The 22,569-nt window shown below is 41.2% G+C and overlaps 1 protein-coding gene across 3 annotated transcripts in view; it reads left to right on the top strand.

Annotated features, from left to right (window-relative positions):
* GALNT6 (polypeptide N-acetylgalactosaminyltransferase 6) overlaps window positions 1–22,569 on the top strand; it is a 75,489-nt gene that overhangs the window by 21,235 nt on the left and 31,685 nt on the right. For 2 of the 3 annotated variants that reach the window (XM_034412233.3, XM_034412232.3), the window contains exons 2-3: window positions 6,852–7,432; window positions 17,619–17,791. In XM_034412233.3, coding sequence (XP_034268124.2) covers window positions 6,945–7,432; window positions 17,619–17,791 — 661 coding nt within the window. In that variant the 5' untranslated portion in view covers window positions 6,852–6,944. Of the gene's footprint in view, window positions 1–6,229; window positions 6,386–6,851; window positions 7,433–17,618; window positions 17,792–22,569 lie in introns of all 3 variants that reach the window. The other variant, XM_087886817.1, reaches the window with a different exon arrangement.

The following is a 22,569-nucleotide window of genomic DNA, read 5'->3' as shown; positions in this document are numbered from 1 at the left end:
ATGAATTAAATTAACCTTCACGGCCTAATTCCTTTAAGTCTGCTGATAGCATTGCCCTTAAAATTTCCAGCTCCTTAAGCCACCCACCCACCCCAAATTTGGAAACTGTAGTCATAACACAACTGGAGGGTTGTGTTATGTAATGTAAAGCCACTTTACATTATTTGTTAGTAGCAATGTTTGAAATCAATGTAATAAATTAGGCTGCCTCTTTTTATTAGTTTTACAAAAACTTATTACATTAATCAGGCAACATATATTTTAATCGGAAGAGTTTTTTTAAAAAAGTTGCAGGTGATGTTCTCTGGAGATGCATTGCAGCTTTTCATTTCTTAGACTGCCTGAATTATGCAAGACTTATAGAATAAAAAATAGCATTGATGTTTGCTGGATTTATATCTCACTTTTCCTGCAAGAACTCAAAGCAACTTATTTAGAGTTCTCTCTTCGATTCCACCCCAGAAACTCTGTGAGGGCAAAAGTGGAGCCAAGTATGATTGACCCAAAATAACTAGTTAACTGCATATTTTAAATAATAGTACTCCCACTTTTTAATTTTCTGAGCAACATCCTGCAGTTGTATTGGTCAGAGATGCATTGAACATAACAGAAAAGTCATGTGAGGACTGTGCTACTATACCTTCTCTAATCCAAGTTGGCTTTGTTTTCATATACGGGTAGTCTTCGACTTACAACCATTTGCTTAGTGACTGTTGGAAATTACAATGGCACTGAAAAAAGTAACGTATGACTGGTTTTCACACTGACAACTCCTGCAGCATCCCCATGGTCACATGATCAAAATTTGGCACTATCCTGCGGTCATGTGATCACCATTCGTAATCTTCCCAGCCAGCTTCCATCAAGCAAGTGGGGAAAGCCAGATTCACTTAACCAACTACATGATTCATTTAACAACTGCAGCTCAACTGTGGCAAAAGTCATAACACGAGGCACAACTCATTTAACAATTGCAACGGAAATTTTGGGCTCATTTGTGGTTGTAAGTCAAGGACTACCTATATTGGAAATAATTTAGATTTGAACACAAACTGGTACAATTCAAAAAGACAGGGAAATGTTAAAGGTTTCCCATAAATCATTCATATCTATGAAATCTGCATAAGGAAGATCACCCTTTTGCGTCTCTATCCTCAGGATAAAATTAATTATTCAATTCTTGAAAATGTGTCTAACATATGATTGTATCTGTAAGAGAAAGAAAAATGTATGCAGCGGCTCTTTTTTCTAGCAGAAGCTTAAATTAAAGCCACCAGTCTTTGAGTACATCATACAGTTCTTTCTTTCTCTCCGCCCCCCTCACCCCCAAAATGCAATGTTGATCTTCTGAACAGGGTGTCGTTTGGCTCTTTTCAAACTAAGAAAAGGACATCCTGTTTGAACTAGGTGGAGTAGGTAATTTCAGCTTAACCAAACGTTGACACTGCCAGGGATTTGGCATTGCTTTGATAAGGAAAGTTCTCTTCCAAGAGAAAGGGAGAACAGCTGTTGCTTTCTGCCTTGTACCTTGCCATGTCCATTGTGAGCCTCAGTTACAAATCATATTTTCCTCTCCTGGAAGGGAGTCACCATTCTTCTTTGTTAAGCCTGCTGCCTCATCTCCATAACTAAAGCTGCAATGGTGAGAGGATTCTACAAGTAGCTCTCACAAGGAAGTGTTTGATAGTAACTAGAAGAATCAAGTTAAAATCTTACATAATATCACTACTGTGGGATAATAGTTTCTATGAAGATAACTGGATTAGGATGGGCAGTCAATTATTTTTTTAATTGTAGTGTAATTGTGCGCCCCATAAATCCACTGTACCAACTACTAAATTTTCAAGTTGGAAATGAAAGTTTGAAGACTTTTTTTAACTTCCCATCTCTGCAACAATTTCTTCTTCTTTTTGTCGGCTTTGCATTTGCAGTTAGTGATTTGCCACCAAATTTTGTTCGATTCTGGTCCAGAATTCTTCCTAAACTAAGATTGTTAACATAATTGGGCTTTAAATCAGCTAACCCCTTTTTTCAGCCTTAAGCAAATGTTTTTGTGTTTTCATATCAGATTGATCCCAGAACACGTCTGCAACTGCAGCTGACTTGATTCCCAAGCTCCTCTGAACATCTCCATTCTGAATTATTCCAAATTAATGAATAAAGTATTTAACAATGTTTTAATTACATTGTGGGGTGGTTTTTTTTTTAGCTTTTGTGACATATGGAATGACTGTAATTTGAATTTTCAACTGACAATAATTGACAGTCATTAATGGAAAATGTTATATAGCAGTTAATTATGTGTAGTTCTTTTGATTTGATCGATGGTTTAGAATAGAAGGAGGAAATTAGAGGCATCATGACTCTAACCATCCATATGCAGGTAGTCCTCAACTTACAACCATTCATTTAGCAACCATTCAAATTTACAATGGCACTGAAAACACCTTCCTTGTGCTTACGGCTATCACAAGCTCCCCATGGTCTTGTGATCAACATTTATGCACTTGGCAACCAGTGTGTATCTATGATGGTTGTAGTGTCCCAAGGTCATGTGATCGCCATTTGCAACCTTCTTGGCTGACCTCTGAATAGTAAAGTTAATGGGGGAAGCCAAATTCGCTTAACAACCACGTGACTCATTTAACCACCATTGCAAAAAAAAAATATATTATAAAATCAGGCGCAACTCATTGTAACAACCAACTTGCTTGGCAACTGAAATTCTGGTATTACCAATTGCGGTCAATAAGTTGAGGACTATTTGTATTAGGTAGATGTTCTTAAGGTTCAACTCTTGGCTTGTTTCTCAATTTCTGAATAAAGTACAGGTAGCCCTTGATTTACAATCACAACTGAGCCCAAAATATCTGTTGTTAAGTGAGACATTTGTTAAGTGAGTTTTGCCTCACCTTTCCTGCTGGAGTTGTTAAGTGAATCAGTTGATAAGTTAGTAACCCGGTTGTTGTGAATCTGGCTTCCCCATTGACTTTGCTTGTCAAAAGGTCGCAAAAGGCGATCACATAACCTTGGGACACAGCAGTGGTCATAAGTACCCTGTTTCCCCCAAAATAAGACATCCCCTGTTAATAAGCCCAATCGGGCTTTTGAGCGCATGGCAATAAGGCCAAGTGCTTATTTCAGGGTTCAAAAAAATATAAGACAGGGTCTTATTTTCGGGAAAACACCATGGACCAGTTGCCAAGCATTGAATTTTGATCATGTGATCATGGGGATGCTGCAAAGGTCATAAGTGTAAAAAATGGCCATAAGTCACATTTTTCAGTGCTGTTGTAACTTTGAACGGTCACTAAATGAACTATTGTAAGTTGAGGACTACCTGTATATGATTATATGTAGAATTGCCTTCTATGCATGGGTGGTATGAATTACTTTTCGTCCATTTTCCTTTCAAGTTTACTAGTTTCGCCTTAAGACCTGAATGCAGATTTGCACATAAAGAGAAATACTTGATCCTAGCTCTTTTTTAACAGTTAAATCTGCAATTGGGGAATACTAAAAAGGACAGCAACATTTTTTTTTTAATTTGATTTATATGCCGCCCTTCTCCGGAGACTCAGGGCGGCTTACAATGCGTTAAGCAATAGCCTTCATACTTTTGTATATTTTATACAAAGTCAGCTTATTGCCCCCACAAACTGGGTCCTCAATTTACCTACCTTAGAAAGGATGGAAGGCTGAGTCAACCTTGAGCCTGGTGAGATTCGAACTTACAATAATTGCAGGCAGCTGGTGTTAATCACAATGCTATCAGTCTGCTGAGCCACCAGTTGACCTACCAGTCTTATGAACTGAACTTCCCTGCTTGGAACTGGCAAATGCCACCTCTGGCTGGCCCCAGAGTGGGGTGGGAATGGGGATTTTGCAATATCCTACCCCCAGGAGTGGGGAGGGAATGGGGATTTTGCAGTATTCTTCCCCTGGAGTGAGGCGGGAATGGAGATTTTGCAGTCTCCTTCCTCTGCCACACTCAACAAGCCACACCCACAGAACCGGTAGTAAAAAAATTTGGATTTCACCACTGAGCTAGACCCAGCAGCCAAGGCCTAGATACAAGTCACAGTACATGGCAGAGGGGCAATTTACAACACTTTCTTGCTCGGAACTACTCTGTGTATAAATTCAGTGTTTAATTATCAGCAAAAATCATCATGCATTTTTGGCCTAAAATATCACAACTGCTTTGGTTGGGGCAGTCATGGAGCTTTTTAAAAATCCTTCAATCAACATTCCTGGATCAAAAATGAGCTCTGTTGAAATCATGCTGTGTACACGCTCATATCTCTAGATTGAAGTCATAACCCTGACTCTGTGGCTCTTTAAGGGAAATTGTCTATGTTCGTACAGTATGCCTTTTGAAAAAAGCAGCTTTCCCAGTTGTATGTTAGCTTGCATCACTGGGAAGATAAAGTAGGAAATAAATTCATTATAAGACTCCCTGTTGTATTTAGGCGGACAGACTGCACTTCTTTTAGTTGCTCTGTGTATGATTGGGAAGAGCAATTTGCAGAGGCCAACACCGCAGCCTCGTGCATTTACAAGTAAATGTGTGGTCAACCCAGATATATTAGGGTTTTCCCATATACTCTTTGTCTAAAATTATGTGTTTTGTTCTTGCAGACTAATAACAGTATTCATACAAAATGGTTAAAATGGCTTTTCAGCTTTGTGCCAATGTGATGGCATGTGGAAATGAACCTTTTCCTTTAAAACTGGGGAAGTTCTCTTCCTTGTTCCTTTTGGAAGTTTTAGGTCTCATTTGCAAATTTACCTGTAGAAATCAACGCAGTAAACTATTTTTTATTGACTCAAAGACAAGATTGTCAAAAAGCTAACCACTTCCTGAGAATCACACACCCCAGTTCCAAAAGGACACACCTCTAGAATTTTAGTCTTCCTGTAACCTGGTTCTCTTGTGGGGCTAACTTGTTCGTTTGGTTCCTAACAAGATTAATTGTGCAGAGGAATTAGGGCTAATTAAAACCTCGTTTTTCTTATAGCTGCTGTGATGTCCTTTTGATGGCTGGTATCGCTTCCAAAATCATCTGTAATTTATTGCACTTCCGTGTCCTTATGAGCTTTCTTTATCTTTAAATTTTACAAAGGAATATATACAGTTTTAAAGGTGTGGCAATGCACAAATCTGGATCTCATACCCAGATTAAAAGCTCGTTACTGTAATAAATAGGGGAACAGTCTTTCTGATCCTGCTGAGAAGGATGTTGCTGTTATTTACAAATTATTTTCTTGCAAAGAAAGGTATTTTACTCTCTAGCTTCACCCTGGTGAAACTACAGGTAGGTCTCACTCTCAGTGCAATTAACGAACCCCACAAAATGATCACATTATTTGAATTTCCACTATTCAAAGTGATATTTCTATCAAAAATATGATAATGGATTTCAGCTCGATAGAAATAGGCAATAAAAAATTTAGACATAATTTCTCTGTGTGTATTAATGAAATATTACCATAAAAGATAAAAAGATAATATACTTACTTCAATTTATGTTAATCAAAATTACAGTGTATTTCTAGAAAGCAAAATATGTGAAAGAATAAAAGAAAAAGTGGAAGTGAAAATAAGAGTAAGAAAATGAAAAACAAAAATCAAACGGTATTTGGATCTCCTTTGTAGCATTTACAAGCATATTACCATTTCCATTCTCCAAAATTATATATATGAAGGTTCCCTTCTTCCATAAACAGTCCTATGTAATCAATGAATCCTGAAATCACCAATTCATTTTTGTTCATTTTTTTAGCAAAAACTCCATAAAGAGTTTACAAAACTGTTGTTCTTTCCTTAATCAAAAGCTCTGGGTGCTTTTCCGGTATTGGCCAGACAGCCAGTAACTAAATCTTGCCATGTCCGTACCACACACAGCAAAACAAAATTAGAATTTCCAGAGCCTGTTGAAAAGTGTTTCCCCAGAATTTAGTGGCATTTGTATAGCTAGGATGTGCGATTGCTATTTTTGTACACTGAATACATCAGGACTGAGACAGTGTTTTTCCCAACCATCACAGCTTAAGAGGTTGTTTTTTTTTTACCCCATACACTACTAGGTGGATGTCACAACCTTTGTGGCACTTTCAGTCTTGGCTTTGTTTATAAACATTGTGATACTTCTGAAACCATAGGAAGCTTAGGTGGGATTGTGGCCTTTTATTCTCCTCTCTTTCGTCTTTTCCTATTTGCAACCAGTGGTGGCCTGCTGCCAGTTCGGACCAGTTCGGATGAATCAGTAGTTCCGACGGCCCTATCCTGTCCTATATTTCCTTCTTTCTGGCTCAGCTGATTCGCGTGGCACAGCTGATTTCCGCGCCTCTGCTGTTCTATTTACCGGGGCTCCCTTAGAAGGTAAGCAGCTGAGTTTCAAATTGCTGTATTTTGAAAGTGTGCGCAAACGCGTTAGGCGCGCTCTCACAGAACCGGTTGTTAAACCAGTTGCATCTCACCACTGTTTGCAACCATGTGTCAACAACCTGGCTTAGCACTTTAAAAAGTTGATGCCATAGAACATGATGATGATGATGATATCCACTCAACCGTGTCCAGCTATCGGCGATTCTATAAGCCAAGTCTCTCTACATCTTCCGATCTTTCATTGCTTCTTGGAGTTTTTCTGTACTCAGGCTGTTGTCAGCTTTGCTAGCGTCCAGCCACCATATTCTTCAATGGTCTGGTTTCCTTTTACTGCTTCCATTGAACATACCACTTCAAAATATAGTAAGAAGGCTCTCCGTTTAGGTCGGGAAAGAGTTTGGTGGCATTCATAATCATCCTTCTGATTTTTCTGGCATTTGTCTCCCTGTATGCTTCTCAGGTTTGGAAGAAGATGCTGAGATTCCACAGATCAACTGAAGCTTTGAGAAGAGCATACCTTTGATGAAGGAGTAATTGCTGGACTTCAGCCGTGATGAGGCTACTCAGGAGGCATTATGGCCCACTAAAGCTAGCTTTGGTGGGTATTGTCTTTGTAATCTTCCTCTTCATAATGCAAAGAGATGTGGGCAATGGGGAACAAAAGGAGGAGCCGTGGCTGAAAAATATTGTGGAGAGGAAAGACCAGATGATAGATATAATGATGGGAGCTGTCAACAATATCCGTGACTCTATGCCAAAGCTGCAGATCCGGGCACCTGCTCAACAAGAGGCACTTGAGCAGGACAGCAAGTCTTGCTTGCCAGGCTATTACACACCAGCAGAACTGAAGCCCTTCATGGAACGTCCACCACAGGACCCCAATAGCCCTGGTGCTGATGGAAAAGCTTTCAAGAAGGACCAGTGGACACAAGAAGAGACAAAGGAGAAAGAACATGGATATGAGAAGCACTGTTTTAATGCCTATGCCAGTGACCGCATTTCTCTTCAAAGGGCCCTCGGACCTGACAGCAGGCCTCCAGAGTAAGATTTCTTTCTCATCTCTCCTTCCAATAGAAATACTGCTTCAAAGCAACCCAGGATAACTGTAAGCAATCATTGGGCATGTAATCATATGGGAAATGGGCTATTTGCTAGGTGGAGACTGTTACCGCTCTACTATTATTTGGGTTTTTTTTTTATTTAGATAGAGATATATCATAAAATTATGGTATGTCCATGTTAATCAGTAATTGCTGCCCATACGTTTGCATGCCCAGTGGAATAAGCTTTCAGCTTTATATTTGTGAAATGAATTTTATGGGAATATTGATTAAGATGGTGTTCCTGAAACATTCTGGTTAATTCTTCAGCCTTTGAGTGAAGAACAGCTTTTAGATGTTAATCAAAATCTCTATCTGAATTCTAGCAACCATTCACCATTTCTTAAATACAGAGAATTTGCTTTTGTATGTACCATATTTTTCGGAGTATAAGACGCACCAGAGTATAAGACACAGTTTAGTTTTTGGGCAGGAAAATAGGGGGAAAAAATCTGCCTACCAGGTATTCATCTGGCTAGCGTCCTTAGTCTGGTCAGCTTCAGCACATTAGTTTCCTGGGTTTCATCCCCTGCTTGGGGATAAAAAACAGCTTCTAAAGCACAACTGATCTTTGGAGAGAGAAGCAATGAGAAAAGCAGGCAAACCACAGAGATCGCTTCACTCACCAGCGCCTCGTTAGGGCTGAAAAAAAACTTCTCAGCTGAGAGTCGGAGGGAGCAGGCAAAGCGCCTCACTGCTAGCGCCTCGTTAGGGCTCAAAAAAAGCTTTGAAAAAGCTACATTCGGAGATAAGATGCACCCAAATTTTCAGCCTCTTTTAGGAGGGGAAAAAAGTGTGTCTTATACTCTGAAAAATACGGTACATACTACACTTTAGTTAAGATGGGTGGATAGACAGGTTTATAGAGAAAAATGGTGTCTTAATTCCTTTTAAAACATTTAAATTTATGAGGTGCATAAAGAGAATACTTCCTGGTCTGCAGAACATCTTGTTCCCTTGGAAGAGTAAGAGTGTTACTCCTGTGGATTCTAACTAGGATTATGGGAAATTTGCAGCCCTCCAGATGCTATTCAAATACAACTCCCAGCAGCCTCAGTCAGCATGACTAATAGTTGAAGGATGCTGAGGGTTGTAATTCAGCAACATCTGGAGGAACAGAAGTATTCCACCCAATTTATAGATAAAATACCACAGTTTCTGATCTCAAGTTAAATTATCTTACAGGCGGTATGTCAGATTTAATCGGGAGAATGTCATGTTTCTCAGGCCATGTCTTAGATCAGATCCTGTCTACATTACCAAAAAGGCATTTATGTGCTTATTTATTTGGAGAGGGTTCTAGCTCATAGGTCAGGATAGAAACACTTAATACAACATCAACAACCTCTGCCTATCTCAGATACTTGGGAAGGACTTGACAGGTGGATAAAAATGTGACACTCAGTCTAAACCTCTAGTTGACTGTGCAGTGTATTATAATAATAATAATAATAACAACAACAATAATGATAATATAACAACAACAACAATAATAATATCTGGACTTGCAGATAGATCAAAGTTAGCTTATGTTAAATGAATCTGTTATATAAGTTGTGATTGGAGCCCTTGGTGTGATAGTTAAAGAAATTCTTCAATATCTGGAAATATTGAATTTATCAGACATGAACACCCCAATATTACCAAAAAAAAAAATCATCCTGCTTGGAACTTCAATGCTAACTTAATAATTCTTAGATCCTTGGTTAGGATTTGAATTACCAGATTTCCACCAGTCTTACATTGAATCTAACTATAGATTACCCATATATAATGTGAATAGTCCTTTTGTTATGGCCACAATGCAGCCGGCACATTATGGTTGTAAATCGTGATGGTTGATAAGCAGGTCATCACATGACCGACCTGATTTTACAACCTATTTTTGTTGCAGTCATTAAATGAACCCATTGTTGGCTATGGGGCATTTTTGCCAAAACCCGGAAATGAATGCCAGTTGTCTGCAAAAATATAGCAAATTACAGTCATGTGACATTGGGATACTGCAAATGGCCATGAATGCAGTCACGTGACTGGGGGGGGGGAGGAAGGCATCAGAAGTTTGGAACTGGGTCACAAGTACCTTTTCATGGGTCCATTGTAACTTTGAATGGTTATTAAATGCTGAGTCATAAATCTAATAATAACATTGCAATCATTCATTCCATCCCCCCCTGCCACCCCCGCACCCTCCAGCCAGTTTAAATACCCGGTTCTTAACAGACTTCTCAAATGCTAAAAGGAGTTCAGTGACTATGGCAGCAAGCTGTTTAAAGAAGCTCCTCTTTAAAGAGTTTTTATCCGTGCTGCTGCTAGTCATTGCTCATCTTCTCCACTTGAAAATAAGGAGGATTTGTGGCTTTCATGTGCTTAGTTAGTCCCACATGGTCCCTTACAGTAGATTTAGACTTCTCAGCAGCTCCGCAGTGATTGCAAAAGCTGTAACATGGAATACAATTGGAATTTGATTTTGCTACATAGTCAACTGGAACACTGGCAGCGCATCTACATGCATTGCATATGGGCAGAAAGGTGGTGTTGTTTTTTCTATTTTTAACACCTCCCGTATTAATTTAAGCTACTAGTGTAGCATTGTGTACTGTAGTACCTTCAAGCTTAATATCTCCTTGGATATCCGTACTGAATGCCTCCTTCCTTGCTCTTTCTCCTTTGATCTAGAACTGTGATGGTGAACCTATGGCATGCGTGCCAGAGCTTGGATGCAAAGCCCTCTCTGTGGGCACATGAGCTGTCGCCTAGTTCAGCTTCACTGCGCGTGCGCGTGTGTGCCTCTCACTGGCAGGCTGATTTTTGGGATGCGCAGGGGGTGGGGCGTGTGCGGAAGATAGTCACATGCGCAGGGGTTGTGCGCGCATGCACGGGAGTGGGGTCACACACACGGGGTGCGTGGGGTGGTGCGGTGCACGTTTTCCGGAAGTGCAGAAACGGGCCCGTTTCATGCCTCCCGAGCCCGGGGGAGGCCGTTTTCCCCCTCCCAGGGGCTCAAGGAAACCCACCAATGCCTGGGCAAGGCAAAAAGGGCCCCCCTCCCCGCCATGGTGCAGGTTGTTAAATTTTTTGAATCCCACCGCTCACATGCATGCGCAGCGGGGGGCGGGGGTCACTTGTGATAGTGTGCGGGCGTGCTGGCACCCATAATTCAATGTGCGCCCCCGCGCATGCGTGCACAACTTCCCCCACGCCTCCCATGCATGCACAGGGGGCGCACGTTGTATTATGGGTGCCTGTGCATGCTGTTGTGCACGTGCGGACGCCCTTTTGGCACACAAAGAGAAAAAGGTTAGCCATCAGTGATCTAGAAAAATCCTGTTGCTGCCTTGAGAGTCTTGCTAGGGAACTATACAGTGGAGTTATCAACACCTGTGTATGGCTGGAATGAGAGTCTGTAGATTTACATGGACTTTTTCATTAAAACATTCTTGGGTAGCTGTCCAAGAAACTGAGATTCTTCAGAAGACTGAAAATATCTATATATGACTGATGCAGGGGTGGATTCTACTTACCTTTACTACCGGTTCGCATCGCGCCTGCGCGCTTTTCTACGCATGCGCAGATCACCTATGATGACGTCCGGGTCAGTGGGTGGAGCCTCCTGACGATTTTACTACCGGTTCTTGCGAACCGGTCCGAACCGGACTGGTTTGCAAGAACCACTGGCAACCCACCACTGGACTGATGACATCCAACTTGTCAGTACAGATAGCCTTCAATTTGCAACAGTTCATTTCATGTCCATTCAAATGTCACTGGAAAAAGTGACTTATGACTGTTTTTCACATTGACAGCATCTCCATGGTCACATGATCAAAATTCAGATGCTTGGCAACTGGCATGTATTTATGACGGTTGCAGTGTCCCGGGGTCACGTGATCACATTTTGCGACTTTTTGACATGCAAAGTCCATGGGGGGAAGCCAGATTCGCTTAAATAACCGTGTAACTAACTTCATGGCAGTGATTCACTTAACAACTGCTGCAAGAAAGGTCGTAAAACGGGGCAAAACTCACTTAACCAATGTCTCATTTTGCAACATAAATTTGGGGCTCCGTTGTGGTCATCATCAGTTGAGGAGTATTTAGAAATCAATAGCTGTGAAAGAATGCCCATCTGCCAAAATGGCCAGAGTGCAAAAACTCAGAATTTCTCTCTCTTCTTTGTTTGCAAGTGTAAAAAAGGAAAGCAGCCCAGAGCCTCCGATTCTAGCTATACACTAGTGGGCAGTGACAAGTGGGTCGGGAGGGAGAAAAGATCACACAGATTAACTCTTAACTGATTTCCTTTCATCTCTGATTTTTTTTTTTTTTTTAAAAAAAGAAAAGCCCAGGGTTCAGTTCTACTTTTTAATTATCCGATGTGAACGCCCCCCCCCCCACCCTCCTGCCGCCTTCTTCACTCTGTTACCTTGCAGTGCCACCGTTGCCCCATTTACAGAGCGGTGAACATGGACAATTGCGGCCTTTTTCAATACATAAATAAGAAAAGGGGTTGCTCAAGTTCAAAAACTTCTCTTGATTACATCTGTCTCCTGCCCTTGGTTTTGGTCCATTTCCTCTCCCTCCGAGAAGCTCCGCTGCCTCCATAATTTTTCACTTTGCTCGGCCAGTGGAACAGACGGGGGCTTTTTTTACAGTACAGCAGGAGGGTGTGGAAGGAGGCAAACGTGATGCTCGTCACCCCTTCCCCTGTGGTCTCCCCGAAGCTTTTTCTAAGGCCGCTGCTGCGGCTTTTCATAAGGGGGATAAGTCAGTCAAAGGAGCCAACAAAAGGCAGCTTGAATAAGGGCTTAAAAACTAGGCTCGGTTGGCAAGACGGTTTTCTCTCTTCAACTTACCTCCTATCCTTCTGACAGCTGATTATTTCTGCCTAGCAGGTGTAGATACCCACAATAGAAGAATGCTGTGTTCAAGGCAGAGGGCAAGAATGTTATTCAGTCAACCCAAAAAAGCATAAACCAATTTCAATTAAAGGGTGTAAAGCCCTCCCAGAACCCAAACCATAAATCGGGGAAATTGGCTCAGATGGAGGGAGCCTGTGAATGAAACTTCTTCTTCTTCTTTTTTATTGTTGAGTGTTTTGGAGAGGGAGCGAGGGAGGGGAGGGCCTGATCTGCCATGTGGAACATTTTCCCCCCCTCCCCCTTTTGATGTGCCCTAGAGGTATGCAGCATGTAAGGGACCCCTCTCTCTTCCTGCTGAAAGATTCAGAGGGTGGGATGGGTAGTGGAATCAAAAGAGATTGCTATAAAGTGGGAGCCTCTTTTTAACAAAATGATTTGAATTCTCTGAGTCTCTGCCAAGCATCCCTGCACAGGATTCATCTCGTATATCCTAGAACGTACCACATAGGTAATAATAATAATAATAATAATAATAATAATAATAATAATAATAATAATAATAATAATAATGCAGCTTATTGCTTCAAGCTAGTGGTGGGATTCAGGTAATTTAACAACCGGTTCCCTGCCCTAATGATTTCTTCCAACAACCAGTTTGCCAAACTGCTCAGAAAGTTAACAACTGGTTCTCCCGAAGTGGTGCGAACTGGTTGAATCCCACCACTGATTCAAGCTAATAGGACTTCGTGGTTGGTTTACAGTCAGGTCCTCTCCTGCGACAATCGTGAGAAAAGCAAGAACATGCTACAGAAAGATATTTTAAAGGGCTTCCTAGGTTTCCATAGGTGTGTTTATTGTGGGAGATACTTTTGGCTTCTGGAAGCTCAAAAAAAAAGAAAAAAAAAAAGAAGGGTACCACTTTCTCACAAGGTGTTGTTTCATTTGGAAAATGTGTGTGATGTGAGCCTTGTGTATTTCTTTAGACCACATAATGATGGCCTTATACGGGTACTACTCGACTTACAACCATTCATTTAATGACCATTCAAAGTTACAATGGCACTGAAAAAAGTGATTTCCTTGTTTTACTATTTTTCACCCTTATGACTGTTGCAGCATCCCCATGGGTCACGTGATCAAAATATGGTCACCTGGCAACTGACTCATATTTACGACAGTTGCAGTGTCCCATGGTCATGTGATCACCTTTTGAGGTCTTCTAACAAGCAAAGTCAATGAGGAAGCCATATTCACTTAAACAACAGTGTTATTAACTTAACTGCAGCGATTCGCTTAACAACTGTGGCAGGAGAGGTAATAAAATGTGGCAAAACTTACTTAAAAGCTATCTCGCTTAGCGACATAAATTTTAGGCTCAATTGTAGCTGTACGTTGAGGACTACCTGTACACAGTAAAATGGGCTTGTACACTAGTCATACATACCAAAGAACAGTTTCTCTGTTTTAAAGCAGAGCATCGCTCTAGGTATGTTGAAAAAACGTGCAATCCCAGTAAGTGTTCTTAAATTTTTTAGCACGTATAGGTCCTACGGATTTTAAACAAATAAAGCTCTTTGATGTTTTCTTTTTTTAAATCTCAGCATCAACTCTTGCAGCAACTTGCCAAACCTTAAACAGACATTCTTCTCGTATTCCACAAATTACCAAGGTCCACAGAGTCTCCATCCCTGTTGTAATGATATATAAATAGTTTACATATTAGCAGATAGATACTATATACAAAGTGGAGAGGGATATGAAAAATTTGACACTGAATTCAGTACCGTACTAAGTGATGGCCAATGGATATATTTTAATTTTCTACACACAGCATGTAGCAATGCATGATATGTGAAAAATAAGTCAATATTAATCCAATAAATAAATAAACATATTAATGAAGGGATAAGCAACCATAGATTTCAGTGATCCTCTCTTCTCCAGCTTAGGACTTAAAATGTAGAAGGCAACGTAAACTCATCAAATCCACTTTTCACAGCTCTTGGACAGCTTCAGTGGAGAAAACACTGAAAATCAGAGGTGTGGGTTGGAAAAGACATAGAAATAGTATCATACCCTAAGCCAGTGATGGCTTTTTGCCATTGTGTGCCAAAAGCGGGGAGAATGTGGGGGGGGGGGTGTCGTGCACGTGCATGCCCACACCCATAATTCAATGCACCCCGCCTCCCACACATGTACGTGCGACACCCCTTCCACGCTCCCCCCACTTTTGGCACGTGATGGCATGGAGGGCCCGGTAGACCTATTTTTCACCCTCCCCAGGCTCCAGAGGCTTTCTTGGAACCTGGGGAGGGGTGAAATGGCCTTCCCCACCCCCCACCCCCAAGACCCTCCAGAGGCCAGAAACAGCCTGTTTCCCGACTTTCAGTGGGCCCAGAAGGCCCGAAAATCAGCTGGTCGTTGCATGCATGCGCGCTGGAGCTGAGCTTGGGCAACGCTTGCATGCCCACCAATATGGCTCTGTGTGCCACCTGTGGCACACGTGCCATAGGTTCGCCATCACAGCCCTAAGTTAAGAAAACATACATTAAACCACATACATTACAGTACACAGATCGTCTTGACTTACAACAGTTCATTTAGTGACTTTTCAAAGTTATAAAAAGTGACTTATGACCGTTTTTCACACTTACAACCACTGAGGTATCCCCATGGTCATGTGATCAAAATTCAGACGCTTGGCAACTGACTCCTATTTATGACGGTTGCAGTGTCCCAGGGTATTGTTGATTCCCATTTGCAACCTTCTGACAAGCAAAGTCAATGGGGAAAACAGATTCATTTAACAACTGTGTTGCCAACTTAACAGCTGCAGTGATTCCCTTAACAAATTCAGCAAGAAAGGTCATAAAATGGGGCAAAATTCATTTAACGAATGTCTCATTTAGCAACAGAAATTTGGGACTCCATTGTGGTCATAAATCGAGGACTACCTGTATACATTAAATAATATAGATTAAATGACTAGTGAAAGAAAAATCCTTTTACCATATACTTTTTAAATCCCATTATCATATAGATATCATTTTCTCTCCACTAGGCACTCTCTTCCCTCAAAGGGGGAAAAAAACTATTGACAATACCTCCCAAATCATTTGAAGATATTTGCTCTCCAACATTACACCTTCACTCATCCTCAAAAATTGCCCAACACTTGTTAGGGAGTTTAAGGTAGCCAGGTTTTCTCATTACGGCTGAAACTGAATGTTATCAGGGGAGCTCCCAGATTAACAAATAGTTCTTGGAATGAACTAGGGTCCCACTTTCTTTCAACAGTCCTTAGTTTAATTGTGCCAAGTTTTCTAGATGTTACAATATACTGTACTGCAACTGGTCAAACAACAGGAAGCAGAAGCTTCTGATCGTTTATCATGCGGTGAGCAGTGAAGGATGGTTTCTTTTCTTTTTTTTTTTTATCTGAATGGCCAACCTTGGCAAAAGATCCCAAACTGCATGAGCTATGAGAAGGAGAAAGCTTTCCTACTTTCTAAAGGAATGCATGCTCTCTGTGAACAAAAAAAAAGACCTTCGTTGTAACTTTCTATTTTACAGCTGGGCTTGCAAACAATGGCAGAAGGCAATGCCGTTAGTCCCTAAATCTTAAAGAGAATAAATGATCCCTCTCTACCACCCCTCCCCTTAATACTCTGCCAGGCAGAGCTTCCATTCACAAGCACATAGGAGAGAACCCATTGAGACCCTTCATTGTTGCGGCCTTCTTTCAGGGATGCAATTCATGACCTCATCCTGTGACCTACAGGCACTTAAGGGCAAGGTAAAGGAGGGGTGAAGCAGCCTGGACTGGTAACCAAATGCAATAGAGCTCTTGTCCCTTTCAAAAATTAGGAAGAAGGGGGATTTTAGCAGGTCTTTACAGTACTCCCTTGCAGTACTAAAATGCTAAGCTGCACCTGCTAAACTCTCCTTTATTTATGGGCCCACTTAGAACTAGCATAATCAAGTGATTAAGAGACTGAGCCCTGAAGCAACAAGCACTCGTTTTCAAAGGTTAACTTTGCCATATATTTACTAAGTAGCCTGGTTTGAATGGTGCCTCTCTCAACCCCCATTTTCTCCAATATGAAACTCAAAAGTAGCATCAAAAGCAGTGGTGAAATCCAAATTTTTTTACTACCAGTTCTGTGGATGTGGCTTAGTGGACGTGGTGTGGCTTGGTGGACATGGCAGGGGAAGGATATTGCAAAATCTCCATTCCCACCCCACTCCAGGGGAAGGATACTGCAAAATCCCCATTTCCTCCCCGCTCCTGGAGGAAGGATATTGCAAAATCTCCATTCCCACCCCACTCCAGGGGAAGGATACTGCAAAATCTCAATTCCCACCCCACTCGGGGGCCAGCCAGAGGTGATATTTGCCGGTTCTCCGAACTACTCAAAATTTCGCTACCTGTTCTCCAGAACCTGTCAGAACCTGCTGGATTTCACCCCTGATCAAAAGTGTTTATTGAGATGATGTCTAACTAGTTAGAGATACTGCATTGACTCTGAGAAAGTCCATATACCTTAATTAAAGCAACTGAAGACTTATAAAATAGTTACAAGCTTAGTGTCAGACATGGGTCTACATGCAGGAGAAGAGGGAATATGTATACCCAGGTTCATTCCCACAGCACTAAGCAGTAGTTTAGTATTATATCTGAATGTGTAGTTTTGGTGGTTTGTGGCATGGCAATGGGAGGTCTTCAGATCAAGAACTCACATGCTTTGACAGATTATAGATCTTATACCCAGTATTTTAAACATATATCTTAGCTCAGATATGGCCATCTTAAGCTATATGGGCAGCCAAGAATAATAGTCAGGACAGATAGGTCCCAGAACCCTGGAGAGTCCAAGCTAATTTGGAAAATTCTGGTGTTGGAAGGACATAATGTTTCAATTCCAGATACCAAGAACACGTAGTAAAGCACATTTTGTCCTATAGACAAGTTTGTCCTTGGGGTGTAGCCATTTCCTCAGACCCCAAATTAAGGGATTACAAGGTTGTAAAAAGGGAGTTTATTGTCGTATATGTCTGCATATTAAAACTGAGATAATATCTACTTACAAGAAGGGTTTTCTTAAATAACCCCAAAGTGCTAAAAAACATACGTATTAAACTGAACACCGTATATAACTCTTGGATGCAGAGCCTATCTAACTGAAATGTAAAAGTGTTCATTATCTAATTAATGTAACAATCCTATCTAATCTTAGTTGTAATTTAGATTTAATGTTCCTTTTGCAGGTGCATCGATCAAAAGTTCAAACGCTGCCCACCCCTTCCGACCACCAGTGTCATTATTGTCTTCCATAATGAAGCTTGGTCCACGTTGCTTCGCACTGTCTATAGTGTGCTGTACTCTTCTCCAGCTATATTGTTAAAGGAAATCATTCTTGTAGATGATGCCAGTACAGATGGCAAGTATAATCCTTTTGAAAGTGTGTGTGCTTGTGTATTGCTCCTGAAAGACAATGAACTATCCTGTATGTAAGAAATATTTTAAGACTTTTGGATCATAATATCCTATTTGCCTAAGAGCTACGTTACCCAATACCTGCATTTATATCTAGGGATAGGATAGCTAGTGCTCCTTTCTCTGTTGGATGGATCCAATCTAACTTTAAAGTTGAGGACTATATAAAGCCAAAGCAAGGAAGGTCCTTGAAATTAGCCATCTACAATGAGTACCTGAACATCAGACTATGGGCATTCATTCTCTTCATCAACTTTGCCTCCCATGCTATAATGCATGACATGAAGAGAAACAGATTCATTGTTTTGAAATAAGTCAAAATTCAGACCTAAGTCCAAAAATATTGCCAGTCACGAAACAAGCTGTTTATACTGGAATACCTTGAATTAGTTTTCTCTTAAGGAATGGTAAGGAAAATTCCTACCCCGCAATATGAGAAATAGATCACCAGTTAGCTTTTGGTTGCAGTTGCTGAGCTAAAGTTAGTGCAGCCGGTCACTCAATCTAAGGAAGCAGTTGTATATTTTTTTCATGCTGCCGTGTCACATGTTATTTGACTTTATTTATACAATAAATGAAGCAAACACCACATTTTGGTGTTACTCATTAACTCGGACTCTAGAACTCGTGTGATTATAATATCCTGCAGCAAAGATATACAAAAATTTAAAACCCCCAAATACCTTTTCACAGAACTGTATTTAGCCTCTGTCCCAAACTACTCAGCTGGGCAAGTTTAGAAACCGCAAGCTGTATTTAGCAATCTAAATTGGTTATACTTCAGATTAAGATAATGACATGGTTCAACATCACGACTTGTATACTGTGCCTCAGCCTGCTTTCCTGGCTCTCTGCTACTCAAGGTTTTCAAACGGCCAGTAAAGATACTACAGTGAAAGATTTCCTGAGGTGTTTTTTTTTTAACATACTAATGAGTTGCAAGTTTTAATACCAGCTTGTGCATACTATCTCCCAGGGGTGGGTTCTAAATTTTTTTACTACCGGTTCTGTGGGCGTGGCTTATTTTGTGGGTGTGGTTTGGAGGTCATATGACTAGGTGGGTGTGGCTAGCTGGTCAGAGTCATTTCTGGAAGGTCCTCACACTTACGACCAGTCCTCGCACTTACGACCTGACTCATTTGTTTGCTTTTAACACTGATCAGCTGTAGGACGGCCCTTTGAAGCCCCGCAGCAAGAGTTTAAACAGTTTTTTTCCCTCTAGTCATCAGCTGGGACTCAAGAGGCAGCAATAGATTGGGGGTGGGACCAAATAAAAGGTAAGAATAACTTGGGGGGGTGGGGGGGAGGGCGGGGGGGAGAACCGGTTCGGTGACATCATATCGTCACCGCTACCAGCTCGGCCGAACCGGACCGAACCGGGAGGAACCCACCACTGCTATCTCCTATGTTGACTCGTTATTTCTCCTTTCATCGTAGATTTAAATCTTTCTCTTCTACTCCATTCTGCATCCATTCTTTGCTTTCTCTCTAAATCTCTTTAAATTGTCTCCAACATTTCCCCTTCATGGGGAACAATACCATTTTCCAGGAGGGAGGGAAGATTATTTTGGACATTCTTCTCATGTATCTTTTCCTGTGCCCTTAGCTCCACATTTTTACAATGCAATGTTTTATATTAGCAGTTAGACAAATAACACAATTAGCCAATATGAAATCTATTAATGGAAACAACACAAGTGTATTTTTTCCTTCTAGTAAGATTAGTATTTTAATCACTTATAGGGCCAATCAAATGCTTACAGGTAGTCCTCAGCTTATGATCACAACTGAGCTCAAAATCTGTGTTGCTAAGCAAGACAGTTTTTAAGGGAGTTTAGTCCCATTTTACAACCTTTCTTGCTGCAGTTGTTAAGTTAGTAACACAATTGATAAATGAATCTGGTTTCCCCATTGACTTTGCCTGTCAGAGGTTAGCAAAAGATGACCACGTGACCCCAGGACACTGCAACTGTCATAGATACATGCCAGTTGCCAAGGGTCTGAATTTGGATCACATGACCATGGGGACGCTGCAACAATCGTAAATGTGAAAAACGGTCATAAGTCACTTTTTTCATTGCTGTTATAACTTTGAACAGTCACTAAACAAATGACCATAAGTCAAGGACTACTGGTATTAGCTTCCAACCTCAAGAGATGAGTACAGAAAGTAGCGGGTACAATCTTGTTCAGGTTCTTTGGTTTCAGAGGCATTCCAAGCATAGGACAAGATGTGGAGGCTGGCCAGCATGTTTTTGAAGAATCCATGCTTGTTTCTAAGAGGCTCTGCATCTTTTCCAGGATTGTATGCTGGGTCCTGCTTTTGCCAAGTCAGGTTATTGATCCTTGTAGCCAAAGGTACCATATTTTTCAGACGAAAAAGTGGGTGGAAATGTCTGTGCGTCTTATAGTGAATAGGGGTCTGTTTTTGGCCTCCCAAACCCTCCGTGTGTCCTGTTTTTGCCCTCCCCAGCATCCAGAAGCACTCTGCAGGTCAAAATCAGGCCCGGGGAGGGCAAAAACGGGATGCTTGGAGGCCAAAAACTTTTTTTTTCTTAGTTTTCCTTCTCTAAACCTAGGTGCGTCTTATAGTCCAGTGCGTCTTATAGTCCGAAAAATACGGTATCTTCCATGGCAGAGTGTCAGAGAAATGCAGAAGGCATCTTTCTCCTTATAGTGTGTTTCTGTAGCTCATAAATTAGGTTAGAAATTATAGTAGTTTAAATTGAAAGGAAGTGATTTCATCCAAAACCCCTGAGCTTCATGGCTATAAGTGATGCTATCCTGCTCCTAACTTGATATTGTTCCACCACAGCATGCATTTTCTTCTAACCCTTTCCCTTTTCTCACTCATGCTCCCCCATCCCACCCATCCCACCCCACCCCACCAATGAGTCAAAGAAATCTTAAATCATCATTAATTTAACAATGGGAATGAGTTTTAAGAGGTGTTCCACAACTGGAAATAATGCAGTTGAGAAGACTGCTCGTGAGCAAACTGGTTATAAAGTTTCTTGCTGCTTTTATCAGATTAAGCAGATCTTATTTCCAGAAATAATAAGCAGCTTGTTCAAAGCGGTGTGGTTTTTGAAGCACTGTATTTTGAAAAGTTTAATGTCCTCTTTGACTCCTTTGCTGTAACTGCAGCATTTAACTATGCAGCTGTTTTAGAGATTCTGGCACATGATACTATGCCAACACACAACGCTGATATTGTAAGTATTATTTCTATGTTTTTCACTAAACCTGCCCTGCAGGAAAGGTGAGAAAGCAGATTATTGGCTGGCAGCCTGCCTTTTAAAAGAGTTACTTTAAAATTGAAAGGTAAAACACTAATAAATAAATCGATTCTGAAGACAGATTAATTGCTAGAGTTGTCCTAAGGAACTTTGTTGCTGGAGGTAGAACAGCAAATGTTCTCTTCATATAGTTCTGTAAAAAAAAAAAAAAAAAAAAAAGCCAGAAAAGTTCAGATGATTCTATCTGGGAGGCAAAAAAAATACCAGAAAGAGAAATTGAATATCTAGCAATTTTCATGATACATCTTGAAGTAACTTTTCATTTTATCTAATGATAGGACCATTGCCAAACAGTTCTAAGGATTTTCTTTAGTCTTCTGCTTTCATATAGTGGACGAGATGTTGTAGTTGTCTTTCTTTGCATACCCCAAATGGATGCTTATGCAGAACATAGAATAATAGGGGTAGAAGGGACCTTGGAGGTCTTCTACTCCAACATCTGCTCGAGCAGGAGACCCTATACCAGTGATGACTAACCTTTTCCGGACCAAGTGCCCAAAGCGCATGCCCAAACCCCCAAAATGCAATGTGTGCGCGGCCCCTGTGTACGCCCCCCGCACATGCGCTTGTGGCCCCCCCTGCACACACCCCACCCCCCGCACATGCGTGGCAGACACCCGAAGACCAGCTGGCTGGCGGGAGGTGCATGCGCAGCGGAGCTGAACTGGGGTGATGGCTCACGCTGCGTGCCACCTCTGGTGGCCATAGGTTCGCCATCACGGCTCTATACCATGCTGGACAAATGGCTGTTCTATCTGTTCTTGAAAACCTCCAGTGATGAAAGTGTCCACAACTTCTGGAGGCAAGTCATTCCACTGATTAATTGGTCTGTCAGGAAATTTCTTCTTAGTTCTAGGTTGGCTTTTTCTTTAATGTTCTTCCACTTGTTACTTCTTATCCTGCCCTCAGGTGCTTTGGAGAATAGGTCAACCCCTTCTCTGTGACAGCCCCTCAAGTAATGGAAGGCTGCTATCACATCATTACTAATCATTCTCTTCCTTAGACTAGACATACCCAGTTACTGCAACCGTTCACTGTATCTCCTAATCATCTTTGTTGCTCTTTTCTGCCCTGTTTCTAGAGTCTCCACATCTTTTTTGTATCATGGTGACCAGAACTGAATGCAGTATTCCAAGTATGGTCTCACCAATGCAGTATACACTTCAGATGGCCTTGAAACTATCCCTCTGTTAATGCAGCCTAGAAGTGCATTGATTTTTTTTTTTTTTTGCCAGCTTTTTTTGCCAGATTAGTTCTCCAGCTGAGTCTTGGGTTTAGTGTATGTATGCAGAGATTACTATTCCCCATCGCCTCCTCAACATCAGGATTTTGGGAGGAAGAGCAGCATTTTTCTTGAGCAGTAGAGTCAAGGATGCATAAATTATAAGTTCCAGACATCTTGGAATGCCTGACACAGCATTCT

Source organism: Pantherophis guttatus, chromosome 2 (assembly GCF_059756535.1).
Source record: "Pantherophis guttatus breed Tessera chromosome 2, ASM5975653v1, whole genome shotgun sequence".
In the NCBI taxonomy this organism is placed as follows: Eukaryota; Metazoa; Chordata; class Lepidosauria; order Squamata; family Colubridae; genus Pantherophis; species Pantherophis guttatus.
The sequence above is the reverse complement of the archived record's forward strand: the minus strand, read 5'-3'. Positions and strand labels throughout refer to the sequence as shown.